This window comes from Ornithorhynchus anatinus, chromosome X2 (genome assembly GCF_004115215.2).
Source record: "Ornithorhynchus anatinus isolate Pmale09 chromosome X2, mOrnAna1.pri.v4, whole genome shotgun sequence".
Taxonomy (NCBI): domain Eukaryota; kingdom Metazoa; phylum Chordata; class Mammalia; order Monotremata; family Ornithorhynchidae; genus Ornithorhynchus; species Ornithorhynchus anatinus.
In genome coordinates, this window is record NC_041750.1 from 10036017 (window position 1) to 10051150 (window position 15134).

A 15134-nucleotide genomic window follows, 5' to 3' on the forward strand; every position below is an offset into this window, starting at 1 on the left:
CAGCACTTATGTGCATATCTCTTTGGATTATATATTATTTATTCAGGTTAACGTCCGTCTCTCCCCCATACTGAAAGCCTGCTAATTCTGTTGTACTGTACTCTCCCAACCACTTAGTACAGTGCTCTGCACACAGTAAACACTTAATGAATACAACTGATTGGTTACTGCCCTAATGAGAAAACGCACCACCACCCACTGCCGGAGCCTCCGCCCTCAGATATTCCTTCCAACCAAAGAGAGTGCTATTGAGTAGGTCCAACTGCTGGAAGTTCGTGAAGCGTAAACGATTTCTCCACAAAGACAGAACCAATTCAAGCTGGCAAACGCTGTATTTATTGCCACAGGAGAACTAAAGAGGAATTCTTACGAAAAAGCCCGTCCCTTTCTTTATTTACCTGTCTTTATATTTGATCACAGCATCGACTATCTTCTTCATCTTTTTGGTTAGGTTTGGAGGGTTAGGAGAGAGCTTTTCAGCAGGAGGCCTGCCTCGTTTCTTCTGCTTTTTGCTATCATCATCTTTATCCCGGCTGCGGGTGCTGGTAGTTGGAGTAGAAGAACCAGTGTCGCTGTCACGTTTGCGCTTGCGGGATGATTTCTTCTGACGAACCTCCTCTTCTATTTCCTCCAGGGTGCCTTCTTCTATTGCCTTCACAGTAATGTAGTAAAACAGAACAACCACCATTAAGATGAGAGAGAGAGAAAGAAGCCAAACTGGTGGGCTAAGTAATAAGCAAAACCGAGAGTGGGGACAGTTTACAGGATGCTTAAGCACTGCTGGTGAACTCTGTGTCGGCCTCACCCACAAATCATCCGGCAACCTCGCTCTAGGTCACGAAAGCAGCTTTGTATAACTCGCCTCTCTGCTCCCAGATCCAGTAAGAGTGACCGACCTCAAATACGGTGCAGGGGGAAAGAAAAAAGAATCTCACTTCTCCAGGGCTCATAACCTACTAGTCCAGAGAGCAGAATTCGTGACTAGGAATTCAATTTGCCTCAGCGTGCACAGTTTCCCATTAAGGCCCAGGTCCCTCCCCTGTGGCGGATATTACTTTTTCAGCAAACAATTGTTTCTTCCTTGGCAAGAGGCAGTAACGTATTTCATCCTTTATAGTGGGTCTTTTTTGCTCAGGGAACTTGGTCTACTGCTACGGAACAAGTTTCTCATAAATTTTTCTCCCCAAGAATGAAAACCATCCTGGCAGACAGTGCTCTCCAGCACTACATTCGGTTTATTGGATTGTTTCAACCTCCTCCTTAATCACAGTCCTTTGACGCTTACAGAACAAATAGAAGTGTACAAATCTAAGGGATATTTTCAGTGTTTCCAGATGCGCACATTTTAGCATATTTATCTTGAAGGTTGGAAATAATCAGCAAAGAAAAAACATTAAAGGGTGCTTTTTAATGAAGGAAGCATAGGGCGTAAACTGGTTGAGCAGGTATTTTTGATTCTCATTAAACATGCATTCACTCCCCACCCCCCTATTTCCAACTAAGCAAACTATTTTAGGGTGGGATATTTTCATCATTTCTAAACAAAGTTTGTAAGACCAGTAGATTCATAACTCTTCTTGCCAAAATTCGATAACTTTTGAAGAAATGATCAGAAGGGGATAAAATCTCAATGCGATCTGTCATCTGCTTTGAAATCAGGTTTTAAATGATTTAGTCTCAGTGGTTTTGTAATCCTGAGAGGGAAGTTTGGTAAATCCCTACAAGTTATACCCACATGAAATAGAAGGGGGGGGGGGGGAAGCAAGCTTGGTACCCCCACCCTAAGACAAACAAACAAAAAAAACCCTCCCTCAACTCCATGGCATGCTCCAGTTATCGCCTCATCTCCTTTTACCATTCCCCTCCAAACTGCTTGAGTTTTCTGCAATCACTGCCTCCACTTCCTCTCTTCCAACTCTCCCCTCAGCCTACCGTAATCTGGCTTCTGCCCCCTCCGCTCCATGAAAATGGCCCTCTAAGGTCACCAATGCTTTCAAACACACCCGTGTCTCCCCTACCCTAAAAAAACTCTCCCTTGACCCCATGGCTCCCTCCAGTTATCACCCCATCTCCCTTTTACCATTCCTCTCCAAACTCCTCGAGCAAGTTGTCTATACCCGCTCTCTCAAGTTCCTCTCCTCCAATTCTCTCCTCGACCTCCTCCAATCTGGTTTCCATTCCCTTCACTCCACAACTCGTTGCAGGCAGGGAATGTGTCCGTTTATTATTGTATTGTACTCTCCCAAGCACTTAGAACAGTACTCTGAACAGAGTAAGTGCTCAATACAATTGACTAATGACATCCTTCTTGCCAAATCCAATGGTCTCTACTCCATCGTAATCCTCCTCAGCTTTTCTGCTGCCTTTGACATAACGGGCCATCCCCTGCTCCGGGAAAGATTTATCTAAGTTTGGCTTCATTGATACTGTTCTCTCATGGTTCTCCTATCTCTCTGGCGGTTTTCTCAGTCTTTTTCGCCGGCTCTGCCTCCATTTCCCGACCTCAAACTGGGGGGGTCCCTCAAAGCTCAGTTCTGGGTCCCCTTCTTGTCTCCATCTACACCCACTCCCTTGGAGAATTCATTAGCTCTCACGGCTTCAACTACCATCACTCCGGGGATGATTCCTCAATCTCTCTCTCTAGCCCTGACCTCTCTCCTCTGCAGCTTCACATTTTCTCCTCCCTTCAGAACATCTCTCCTTGAATGTCCTGCTGAGACCTCAAACCTAACCTGTCCAAAATGGATCTCATCTTCCCACCTGAACCCTGTCCCTCCTGAGATTTTTCCCATTTCTGTAGACCCTGCCTCACAAGCCCATGATTGTCCTCATCTGTCCCGTTCAACTGGCACATTCAGTCAGTCACGAAATCCTGTTGGCTCTACCTTCACATCATCTCCAGAACCCGACCGTTCCTCTCCACCCAAACCGGTACCATGCTGATCCAATCGCTTATCCTATCCTGCCTTGCCTATTGCCTCAGCCAAGTCCTTGCTGACCTCCCTGCCTCCTGTATCTCCCCTCTCCAGGCCGTACGTATCTCGCTCCGCTACCAGGCTCATTTTTCTGAAAAACCCATTCATTCTACATCTTCGCACTCCTCAAAAACCTCCAATGGTTGTGCATCTACCTCCAAATCAAACAGAAACTCCTTTCCATCGGCTTTAAGGAAAGCAGCTCTCTCCCTCCTACCTCGCTGATCTACTACAACCGAACCTGCAAGCTTTGCTTGTCTAAACACCTCCCCCCCACTCACTGTGTTTCGATTTAGTCTATCCTGCCGCCTCCTTGCCTACATCCGACCTCTGGTCTGGAACTCCCCTTCATATTCAACAGTCCACCGTTCTCCCCACCTCCAAAACCCTCCTAAAATCCCAACTCCTCCAGGAGGCCTTTCCCCGAGTAAGCCCTCATTTTTCCTTCCTGCCCTCCTGCTCTACGTCACCTATACACTTGACTGGCAGTGTGCTCCTTATGCACTTCGCTTGGAAAGTACAACTCAGCAAGAGAGACAATCCCTGCCCACAACGGGCTTACAGTCTAGAAGGGATTTCCCCTATCGGTAATTGGTAATCGGTAATCTTCATGCCTGCCTTCCCCTGTCAGCTACGCTCTTGTGGACTGGGATCTTTTTTTACCAACTCGGATTCTACTTTCTCCAAGGGCTTAGTAGAGTGAGCGCTCAGTAAATATCTCTCCAGCCCCAACCTCTCCCTGCAGCTTCACGACTCCTCACTGAGTAAGGTGGGTCAGGGTAGTGGTTTGACATATGTGAAAAGGCACCAGTCGATTAACTGGCTGCTCAAACCTTATTGAGACTGCGATTAGAGACAATCAGACAGAGTGTCCTTAAAGATGGCCGGTTGCCAGATTTCCATGAAACACCACCAAGGGAGTCCCGAGAGTCACTTTCCCTCATGCCGAGGGGAGGTTTTCTTCCAGTTCCTCCCAGCACAAACTAAGGTCCTTCTGGCCGGTTTTAACAAGGCGACCTGAAAAGTCATTGCAGAATGAAGCAGTCACCTATGGTATATACCTTGAGCCACTGCTTCTCAGTCAGTGAGTCGCTGTAGTCCACTTCTTTACGATGGCGGGAGCCGCGGCCAAACATTTTTTCTTCCTCCTCCTCACAGGTCAGCCTCTCCACTTCGGCATCATCCTTAATAATCCAAGAAGGAAGCTCATCTTCCTCCATCAGGCGTGGCTTTCTTTTGGGATTGCGGGCTTCCTCCCGTCTGCGGTCCAGATCCATGCGCTTTACATAGTGAAAGTGGGGCAGAGGCCACAGGGACAGTTAGCATAGTCATTAAAGGCAATGTGGCTCAGCGGAAAGAGCACGGGCTTGGGAGTCAGAGGTCGTGGGTTCTAATCCCACTCCGCCGCTTGTCAGCTTAGTGACTCTGGGCAGGTCACTTAACTTCCCTGTGCCTCAGTTACCTCATCCATAAAATGGGGATTAAGACTGTGAGTCCCACGTGGGACAACCTAATTACCTTGTATCTCCCCCAGTGCTTAGAACAGTGCTTGGCACATAGTAAGCGCTTAAGAAATACCAGCATTATTATTATTATTATTATTATTATTAAAGGGGGTCCTTGGCCACTTCTACTCCAAGCTGGAAACCTTACTGGGTTGAAATACAACTGCAAATGCAAAAAGCCCAGAAACCGAGTCAGAGCAGCACTGGCCTAGTGGCTAGAGCACAGGGCTGAGAGTCAGAAGAACCTGGGGTCTAATCCCGGCTCTGCCACTTGTCTGCCGTGTGACTCTGGGCAAATCACTTCACTTCTCTATGGCCCCATTACCTCATCTACAAAATGGGACAAAGACGGTCCAACGTAGAACACAGACTGTGTCCAACCTGACTGGTCTGTATCTATCCCAGTGCTCAGTACAGTTCCTGGCACATAGTCAATGCTTATAAATACCTTCCCATCCCTCCACTCCCACACCCCCCTACCCCCCGCCAAAAACGATGCACAGCCTCTATTTTAAATAACTCGAAAGGAGAAACTTTGGTTTCAAAATCATTTCTGTTCATTGCTTTTCCTCCCCCCACTCACAAAGCTCAAGTGAGTAGACTGCCGAGGGGTCCCATTACCAATAAAGTCAAATAAGGTTCATACATATATTAGAGCTCTCAGATCTGCAGCTGCCAATCTAGTCTGAGCACCTCATTCCAGGGCATTGTGCATGCTCTGGTGCTGGGGGTTACCCCCACGAATAGCTCTTTTGCCTTGGAAAAAGAGGCAGAGACCGGAAGGGCACCCAGAAGGACCTGGGTTCTAATTCTGGATCTGCCACTTGCCTGCTGTAATAATTGTTAGGCGCTTACTCTGTGCCAGGTACGGTACTAAGCGCTGGGGGAGATACAAGGAAATGAAGTTGGACATGGTCCCTGTCCCACGTGGGGCTCACAGTCTCAATCCCCATTTTACAGGCGAGGGAACCGAGGCACAGAGAAGTACAGTGATTCGCCCAAGGTCACACAGTAGGTAAACGACGGAGCCGGGATTGGAACCCGTGACCTCCTGAGTCCCAGGCCCGTGCTCCATCCACAACGCCACGCTGCTTCTTGTGTGACCTTGGGCAAGTCGTTTTACTTCTCTACGCCTCAGTTACCTCACCTGTAAAATGGGGGTTGAGACTGGGAGCCCCACGTGGGACAGGGACTGGGTACGACCTGATTATCTTGTATCTACCCCAGCTCTCAGTACATGCCTGACGCGGAGTATTGCGGTAAACCAATACCGCAGTTATTATCACTAACCGCCCCCGGCCCCGCAGTGGTGGAGGCTTTCTACTAAAGAGCAAATCTGGCCCTCCGCTCAGAATACGGCTTCCGCCTAGAGATGAGAGGCGACGCGAGAATCCTAGAGATGCAAGGGCACTGGAGGGGGAATTTTAATGTCACCCGAAAGACTCTGAAGGTTTGGAATCATTTCCGTCCCCACTGAAAAGAAATGCTGCAAAGCTCAGTAAGTAAACAGGCTGCTCAGAAAGCGTAAGCTCTACCCCTCAAGCACATACACATCACGGAGCTGGAGATACTCTTAATAATATTGGTATTTGTTAAGCGCTTACTATGTGCCGAGCACTGTTCTAAGCGCTGGATCAAGGGTCAGGCAGGAGTGTCCCTTTATTAGGAGGACGGATGGAGCCAGGAGCACAGACCCATATCCGGCACGGGCCTGGAAGGCAGGGGACCTGGGTTCTAACCCCAGCTCTGCCACATCTGCTGTGTGACCTAGGGCGAGTCACTTCACTTCTCTGCCTCAGTTCCCTCACCTGGAAAATGGTGATTACGACTGTGAGCCCCTCACGGGACAGGGACTGTCTCCGATCTGATTAATTTATTAGTGATTTTTCAGTACGGTGCCTGGCACACAGTAAGTGCTTAAATGTGATTTTAAAAGAAAAAAAAAAATCACTTTTGACTTTGGTTCATCAGACCATTATCTTCTGAAGCATCTTCCCCTCCCAAATCCTCCAGGGCACGGAAAGTTACCAGCTCCGCCCCTTGCTATTTTGCTGCCCTTGTACTGGCAGGCAGACTCTTAGCCACTCGGATGCAGGAAAAGCAGCTATCCATAGCGTTTACGAACACAGGGCTTTCCTTCGGCTCCACGGCCACACTGCTGTCGGGGCTCTACGTACCCTAATTATCTATTCCTCACTCTTGCCGATCTCTTCGCTTTGCCGTGCTCCTGCTATTCCCGGTTGCATCCTTGCCCTGCCCTGCTCCCTCCATCTGGACCGTTAAGATCCTCCAAGGCCAGGACCGTCTACTCTCGTGCTCTCCCAAGCCCTTAATACTTCTTTGTTCTTCCCGTTCGGCGACCCGTTCGCCTTGCCGGATTCCTGGCTGCTCCCCGTTGCATCCCCTCTCTTCCTCCTGCGCTCAAACGCAACTGCCCCTCGCTCCCCTCCGGACTGTCACAATCCTCGAAGGCGGGACCGCCCGCTAGCGTGCTCTCCCAAGCCCCTGATCCCGTGCTCTCTACCCACACGACTGACGGCTTCCGCGCATCCTGCCAAGCTTACCATGAAAAGGTCAAACTCCTCTTCGTGTCGCGCGATCATCTGGTTAACTGTTTCGTCGTCGGGAACCTCATCTTCTTCCTAGAAGACGGCAGAACCTTAATCCGACCGACAAGACGCCCCGGGCGTGGAAGTGGTGGGCAGTGACACCGACAGTCTTTACCACCTGACAGCTATTCGGTGGTCCATGGAAAATGAGGTGGTGGTTTCCGTCCAGTTTCCAGTGGACACGTATCCACATCGCAACAAAAAACACGCACATACACACACGCACACACACCAGATCTGGCCCCCTTGCTGGCCACCTCAGCAGAGAAGCCAAGGATTGAATGGGCATGGAGACTGAACTACCCCTCTCACCTTTAGAGGTGGTTCCTCCAAGTCGGGGTTGAGGCACATTGGCGGAGGGGCAGTGTGGGCGAAGCTTGCACTGCCGCTGCCCGTGCTGTGTCTGCTCTGTGGATAAATAGAGGACTTCAGTCTCCAGGGCTGTCAATCCGGCATCTTTCACCAGCACTAAAATTCACTTTCAAGAAAATCAAGTACTCATCCTCTTTCCTTTCAGCCCACACTCCCTTTACTCCAGGGATGCAAAAAAAATAAGAGAGCAAAAAAAAATATATATATATATGTATATATATAAAAAAAAATGAAAGCCGCCCATGCATTCACCATTCACACTTGGGAGGACGAAAGGAAGGGGTGTGCAGAGCTTTTTACCTCATCCTGCTCCTCATGCTCTAGAATCGCTTGCAGGAAAGCTCTTCTTTCGTGGCTGGAGGACTTCTGGTCAAACATACCAGCCTGGATCACTTTCTGATCGACATTCAGTTTGTACTTGGCCGCAGCAAGGATCTTCTCTTCCACACTGTTGACCGTGCAGAGACGGAGGACACGTACCTCGTTCTGCTGCCCGATACGATGGGCGCGGTCCTGGGCCTGCAAGTCCTGCAACGAGGAATTGTTTGCCCATCAGTTTCGCCCAACTCGCGCCAAGACAAATATCGGATTCTGCCGCCACAAGAGGGAAAATCTGGCACCCCGAACGGCCGGGTCGAACTTCATCGCTCCAGGTGGGAATGGCCCCAGTGAACAAGAGATTAACGGGACAGTAAATTTGGGCTGAGGTGCTGCCTGGTGAGGGGAAAAGACAGAGGAATGTAGAAGATAATGGTCTCCCTTCAAAACGGATGACTGATAACCAAGCAGAGCCCGAGCTCCTTCAGAGACTCTGAATGGATTCATCTTAACGGATGAACAGTGTTTCCGGGGGACGGCGGCAGAGACTGCCGTTATTCCATCCCATACGCTGTCAGGATGTGGGTGTTTTCCCCCGAGTTGTCCTCTGCTACCTTTCTTGGCAGACCAAGCTCCCTTGGCCTCCCGCAAGGAAAAACAAAAATCAAGAAAACTCAAGTTTTGTCCAATGTGTTGGATACTGAGGACCAATATTCACTTTCATACCTTACTCTCTTCCACGGCTGCACAGGATGGCCCTTCCCTCCCACTATGATTATGAACATTAATATAGGCTGCTCAATTATCAACAGCGTCGATCCCGAGGGACTCATGAAATGACATACCCATGTTACACCTAAAAGCCTGGTCAGGTAATAACATGAGCAGGAACGATTGTAAAGATCTAGGAAATGGGTGAAAAGGGAGTCAGGTAATCGGTCCACCAATAGTCTTTATTGAGCGCTTACTCTGTACTTGGGAGAGTATGATAGACCTAGGTGATAGGGTCCCTGGTCCTTCGGGAGCTTACAGTCTGGTGGACGGGCGGGGAAGACAGACACTAAATCACAGGGAGCAGAAGCAACGGAGTTTAAACATATATACAAAAGTGCTGTGGGGTGTAGGGATGGAGCGAGTACTTAAGTGTCTGGCGACCAATGACTCCAGTGCATAGATGACACAGTGTGTGTTTTTGTGTGTGGTGGTGGGGGAGGGGGCAAGGTGGGAGATGAGAGATTAGTCATGGAGGCCTCCCGCAGGAGATGTGATTTCAGTAGGGCTCTGGGTATTGGTCTGCTCATCACTGGTATTTTCTGAGCGCTTAACTGGGCACAGGACACTGCATAGAGCACTTAGGAGATGATAATACAGTGGATTTGGTAGACACCATCCCTGCCCTCAAGGAGCTTACAACCCAGTGGGAGAGAACAGATACTTTAAAAAAAAAAAGAAAGAAAAAAGAGTTAAAGGAAGCAACAGTCTAAGGACATGGAGATAAGTGTGGTGGGGGTGGGGTGACTCTCAAAACGCTTAAGGAATACAGGGCCAAGTCCAGAGATGACACAGAAGAGAGGGCAAATAGACTGGTGGGGGGGAAAGAGGGTGGTCGGGGAAGGCTTCCCAAAGGAGATGTGATTTTAACAGGACTCTGAAGATGGGGAGATTGGTGGTCCGCTGGATGGGGAACAGGGGCGGTGCTCCAGGCAGGAGGGAGGGTGTGAACAAGAGGTCGATGGCAAGAGAGGTGGGAGAGGGGCCCAGTGAGTAGGTTGGCATCGGAGGACAAGGTGTTTGGGCTGGGTTGCTGTAGGGGAGAGAGTGCCAATTGTGTGCCGCCTTAAAGCCAATGGTGAGGAGGTTCTGCTTGACAGAGAGGAGTGGGCGACCGGTTTGTCAGGCGTGCACAGAATACGGTTAGAAAACCTGTCCTGGCGGCAGAGTGAAGTATGGACTGGAGAGGGGAGAGGCTGGAGGTTGGGTGAGGAAGGCAGGAATTAAGTGAGCCCCCATCATGTACTGGGCTTTATGCTTCATATCAATGAATCAATTGTATTTATTGAGTGCTTACTGTGTGCAGAGCACCATACTGAATGCTTGGGAGAGTACAATATAACAGAATTGGCAGACCCGTTCCCCCTCGTATCTTCTTAAAAGTTTCGTGCTTGGGTGCACAGGGAGGAAAAGAGGCTAAATCTCAGAATCTCCAATTCCTGTGGGAAGGATTGTCTTTCTCTCATCTGTGACATAACTTTACATCAAACGAGAGTCTTCGAATGGCAGTTGTTTTTTTTTGGCCTCAAAGATGTAAAGATTCTGGTGGTAGGACTAGAATCCAGGTCGTCCATGTGCCCAGAGGCAAGTGATTTAATCTTTTTCCTCCAAGTTTCATCATCTGTAAAAGGAGGGATTCTCTCCGTCCCTAACTTGCAGAAAAACCTGGTAGGAATAATACATAAGATTACCTGTAAAAAGAACTTTCATACAACAAGAGCCTCTTTGGAGGTCTACATCAACTTAGATAGATGTGGATGGTTCAGGGCACCCTTAATAAAACGAACAATTTATCTGGATGTGAATCAACTGAACTACTTCAGAGGAAGCTGCTCTGCCGATGCCATGTGATAATGTCATCTCAACTGCCATCTCCTTTCTGTCAGAAGACAGATTTTCCTTTTGAAATCTCTGAACCAGAAATCTATTTACTTAGCTTAATTTTTTCTTTTCTTTTTTTTTTTTTTACCTGGTGAGGATTCCAGTCACTGTCAAAAATGATCACAGTATCAGCGGACTGGAGGTTCAGGCCCAGCCCCCCAGCCCGAGTGCTCAGCAGAAAAATGAAATATTCAGAGCCTGGCTCATTGAAGGTTTTTAGCAACATGCCACGATCTTCAGCTTTAGTGGTTCCTGGTGGGGGAATGGAAGATAAAAGGCATATCTTGAGGCATATCTCCAGGAAAAGACAGAAGAGTCTCAATAAAAATCACCAACACCAGAATTACCCATAACGGTTAAGACTGACGTGCCCATTTATTTGCACTTAAAAGGGTTTCACCCAGGTAATTGTCTCTACAGAAATAAAGAACCCAGAAGATCATTTGAGGAAAGCAGATGAGCCATGGCTGCTCTGGACTGAAATGTACAGTTTTTTTAAAATGACACTTTAAGCACTTTACGTGCCCGGCACCGTATGCTCAGACCCAAGATAATCAGGTTGGACATAGCCCATGTCCCACTTAGGGCTCTCAATCATTTTTTTTTAGTTTAATGGTAATTGTTAAGCACTCATTACGTGCCAGGCACTGTACTAAGCGCTGGGGTAGATACAAGATAATCAGACTGGACACAGTCCATGTCCCACATGGGGCTCACAACACTAATCCTCATTTTACAGATGAGGTATCTGGGGCACATGAAGTGACCTGCCCAAGGTCACATAGCAGACAAGCGGCAGAGTCGGGATTAGAAACCCAGGGCCTCCGACTCCTGGGCCCGTCCTCTTTCCACTAGGTCACGCTCTTTTCTCGCGTGCATGTGTTACGCACTTTATATTGCTAATTAATTCCACTGGGATGGCACAGACTAGAAAATACCGAAAATCGCCGTTGGCGCTCCATTGGCTCCAAAATAAAATATTAAGCGAAAAAGCGCCAAAGTATAATTTCCCCACAGCAAATAATGTAAAGTGCATCGATGTGTTCCAAGAACAAAAAGTTGTCCAAAATATTTACACAGTAATAACCCAGTGGTTAACATTAATGTACACAAACCAACTGAAATGTAAACACAGTCCAAGAAAAAGAACCCAAACCAGAAAACTTTGGGGTTACCCGAGTCCAGACACTTCAGTCAAACCTAAATGTCCTGCTTTAGCAAATCTATTTGGAGCCCCGGACGTTGGTTTCAGTTCTTCCTTTCCCAAAGTCTCTGCTCTAGGAACCATCTGGCATCCCTGTTGCCTCGCAGCTGCCTGATCTCAGTTCGGGATTTGCACCGGTCACTATGCACTGTAACTGTATCTGTCTGATGGGTCACTTCAATGCAAAATCTGGGGGGGTGGGGTTCTAAGTATACCCACCCAGAACGCCCGGCTACTGCTCAGCCCGTGGACTCCGAGCGGCATATATGGCCTGGCGTGCCTGCGGGCCCAGAAGAGAGACCAGAGACCTTCTGGCTCAGGGTGATGAGAGGCACAATCCAGACTAAGTCCCAGGCCTCTACTTGGGCGGCCTGGATGGAAGCTGGCCTGGAGTAGGCCAAGGGTCATGAAACTGAGGGCAGTGCAGATCCTTTAGCGAAATGCACACTTCAGGGTACTTCCCCCTGAAAAGCCAGAGGTCTAAAGAACCGTTTCAGGCCATGTCTCCATCAACGGAATGAAGCAGACGCGGGTACTGCTCCAGGCGGTTTATGACCGCCACAGCCAACGGAGGCCAAAGTCACTACCGGGTGCGGTTGAGCGACTGTCATGGTGGAAGTACTCGAGGGTGAGTTCGGAAGTTATAGGCTAGGGTGATTTCACAAGCAGTGTAGGTTGAGGCCAAGGTGGCTCTAACCTGCTTTCTACAAAAGACTTCTTTAGTTGCCAGGTCTCCCCAGGTCCTTTCAGTGCTGGCCTTACTACTGCTTTGGAGTAAACAGCACATTACCTGACTTCGATAATCCTGAGAGGGATTGGGGGTGGGAGGGCCGGGAGTGAAGAGGAGGCTAAATCTCAGCCAGGGTTGCCTATATTTTTACTGCTGCAATTTCTTGAGTAATTTCAAAACAACCAGGAGAAAAGTTCCCATGTTTCATCAGACTAGGCCCCCATTTTGTTTGACAAATTGTAAAGGCGTTATAAACTGACACCGATTGGTCAATTTTTGGCATCCAAGTACTGGGAAAGGCCATCCATCAGCTTCGAGCATACGGAGATTCAATTATATTATGAGCAAAAAGGACAATTTCCAATCTACCTTGGGCTAACTCTGATCAAAAGAGCTTTAGGCGACAATTCAGAACGTATCCAGTAATCAAATGCAAATTAAGTCCTTCCTGCTGTTCTCCTACTTATCACCAAGCATAGCTAAGATGGATTACTACAACTTGAGCTCATATGGGGCCATTTTTCTTTTGAGACTTTCTAATTAGCTCCATTGGCAAAAGGAGACAGCATGCACTTATCCACATCAAAACACTCAAAAACCAGCAGAGAGGAGCAGGGCCCAGTGAATCAGGAGACCTCATTTCTACACACTGACGACCTGTTTTGCACACCTAAGGCAAGCCACCATTTTCACGTGCCTTGGCTTTTTCATGCATAAAATGGCACCAATGTTCCCTCTTTAGGGACAAAGACAATGAACTAGACAATAATAATAATTACAGTATTTGTTAAGTGCTTACTCTGCCCCGAGCACTGTTCTAAGCGCTGGGTAGATACACGGTAATCAGGTTGGACATAGTCCCTGTCCCACAGGGGCCTCGCAGACTTAATTCCCCATTTTACCAATGAGGTGACAGAGAAGTTCAGTGACTTGCCCAAGGTCACACAGCAGACGAGTGACGGGGCTGGGATCAGAACCCACGTCCTCTGACTCCCAAACGTGTGCTCCTGCCGCTCGGCCACGCTGCTTGTCTGGAAATCCCTTTCAGCAACGTGGAGAAAGGTGCTTTGAGAAGTCACTTCTCCCTTAAACTCACCATCCAGCCTGAGGTATTTGAAGCCACGATATGCAAAATAATCTTCCATGATAGTCATGAGGGAGGTCATCTGACAGAAGAGGAGAACTTTATGGTTGGTTGCACGCAGCTTGGGAAGAATTCTGTCCAAGAGTTCGAATTTGCCAGAGGCTCGGTATAAATCAAGTCTGGTGTGTAAAAGAAATTCAAAATACTGTGAAATACCAAGACATTAGAAATAAAGCACTCTCAAAGCGGGAAGAGGAGACGATTGATTCTTCATGCTCACTTAAATACTTTCTGGGATGGTCAGCACCGAGTCTTACGCAAGATGGCATTTAAAAAGGATGCCACAGAAGCTAAGACCCCAGAGCAAAGATAAAGCAAATCATCTGCACTGGGTTAAAATTACTTCAACGCAGTCCTGAGCTTCACAGTCAAAGTAAGCATTTAAAAGAAGGTCAAATATGAAAATGTGAACAAATTTCATTCGAAAAGCTCCGAATTGGGATTTGCCTTACCCTTGGACAATGCCTCCAGTAAATCCCAAGTGCTCTGAAAAAGATTCCTGCGGCCAAAAAAAAAAAAAGCTTTATTCCCCACAGATGGAAAAACCTTCGCCCAGTTACGAGTCTGACCCACCCCTATGAGACCATCCAGCATCTCGCCACAAAGTCAAGGGACTGTAACTGGGAACCGAAGAGTCCCTCCACTTAAGGCATACACTGGTGCAAGACAATCTCAAAGGGAAAATATAATGATTATTCGTCTTCCAGTGAATTTTTCCCCAAGTGTATCTCTGCGACTGAGATGAGAAAAATGCGCAGAGATTTCTGTTATTAAAAGGACAAATCGTCCGCAAATGGAGGGCTGACCCCGCACCTCACCCCACCACAAAAAAAATCCACTGCTTTGCAGAGATCCAACTATTGTATATGGCAACACCACATATAAAAAGCTTTCAGTCTATTACTACGTCCATCTGGAAGTGAGTGGAAATACTAAAGGCCCTGTCGAAATCTACTTCCCCAGGAAGTCTTCGATTCGGTTCAGGAACTTATATAAGTGGCGTGGCTCCTACCTCTATGTGCTGAAACATGTAAGGGTGGTTACATATCTTCCTCAGCTGCATGATAGTGTTCATCAAGGTCTTGGTGCCTCCTTTGCCCTAGGTAAAGGAGAGATTCCCAAGTCAAAACCAAAATCACATGGCAAACTCAAAGGCAATCCTAGAAAGCTGGAGAGCAACTTTCTTCCCCAACGGAGACCCACCGGCAGACATGGTGTCTGCCTCCCCCTGGTTAGGTCGCAAAACTCCTTGAGGGAAACGGACGTGTCGTGCACTCGTATCAATCCTTAGTATGCAGTAAACGCCTACTGAACGGCGAGCCCTGTACTAAGTGCCCTGGATAGTGCAACTAGAAGAGACACGATCCCGGCTCCTAGGGAGCTGACAACCAACTGTGGAAAACAGAGAATTTGCCAGCGGGAGCAAGAATCAACCAGAGCTTAAATAGTCGAGTCCCAGTATTTGTAACTGAGCTTAAATAGTGATTTATACTAAGTGCTGAAATAAGCAATTTAGTAAGTACTTGAATAGAGTGTGTGAATCCATATACACAACTCTTTTGGGTGGCTGGGAATATGTATGTACTGAGGTGGTAAGTAGGAGGATATGAGCTTCCAGGAGAGCT

General features: G+C 48.0%; 1 protein-coding gene across 4 annotated transcripts in view; it reads right to left on the reverse strand.

Moving 5' to 3' along the window:
• The window catches only part of SMARCA4 (SWI/SNF related, matrix associated, actin dependent regulator of chromatin, subfamily a, member 4), a 98708-nt gene that overhangs the window by 14325 nt on the left and 69249 nt on the right, over positions 1 to 15134 (reverse strand). For 2 of the 4 annotated variants that reach the window (XM_029052722.2, XM_029052721.2), the window contains 9 exons: positions 14522 to 14608; positions 13962 to 14008; positions 13462 to 13628; positions 10520 to 10683; positions 7762 to 7989; positions 7402 to 7497; positions 7045 to 7122; positions 4037 to 4255; positions 399 to 652 (listed from right to left, as the gene is read on the reverse strand). In XM_029052722.2, coding sequence (XP_028908555.1) covers positions 399 to 652; positions 4037 to 4255; positions 7045 to 7122; positions 7402 to 7497; positions 7762 to 7989; positions 10520 to 10683; positions 13462 to 13628; positions 13962 to 14008; positions 14522 to 14608 — 1340 coding nt within the window. The remainder of the gene's footprint in view (positions 1 to 398; positions 653 to 4036; positions 4256 to 7044; positions 7123 to 7401; positions 7498 to 7761; positions 7990 to 10519; positions 10684 to 13461; positions 13629 to 13961; positions 14009 to 14521; positions 14609 to 15134) is intronic. The other 2 variants (XM_029052724.2, XM_029052723.2) reach the window with 1 other exon arrangement.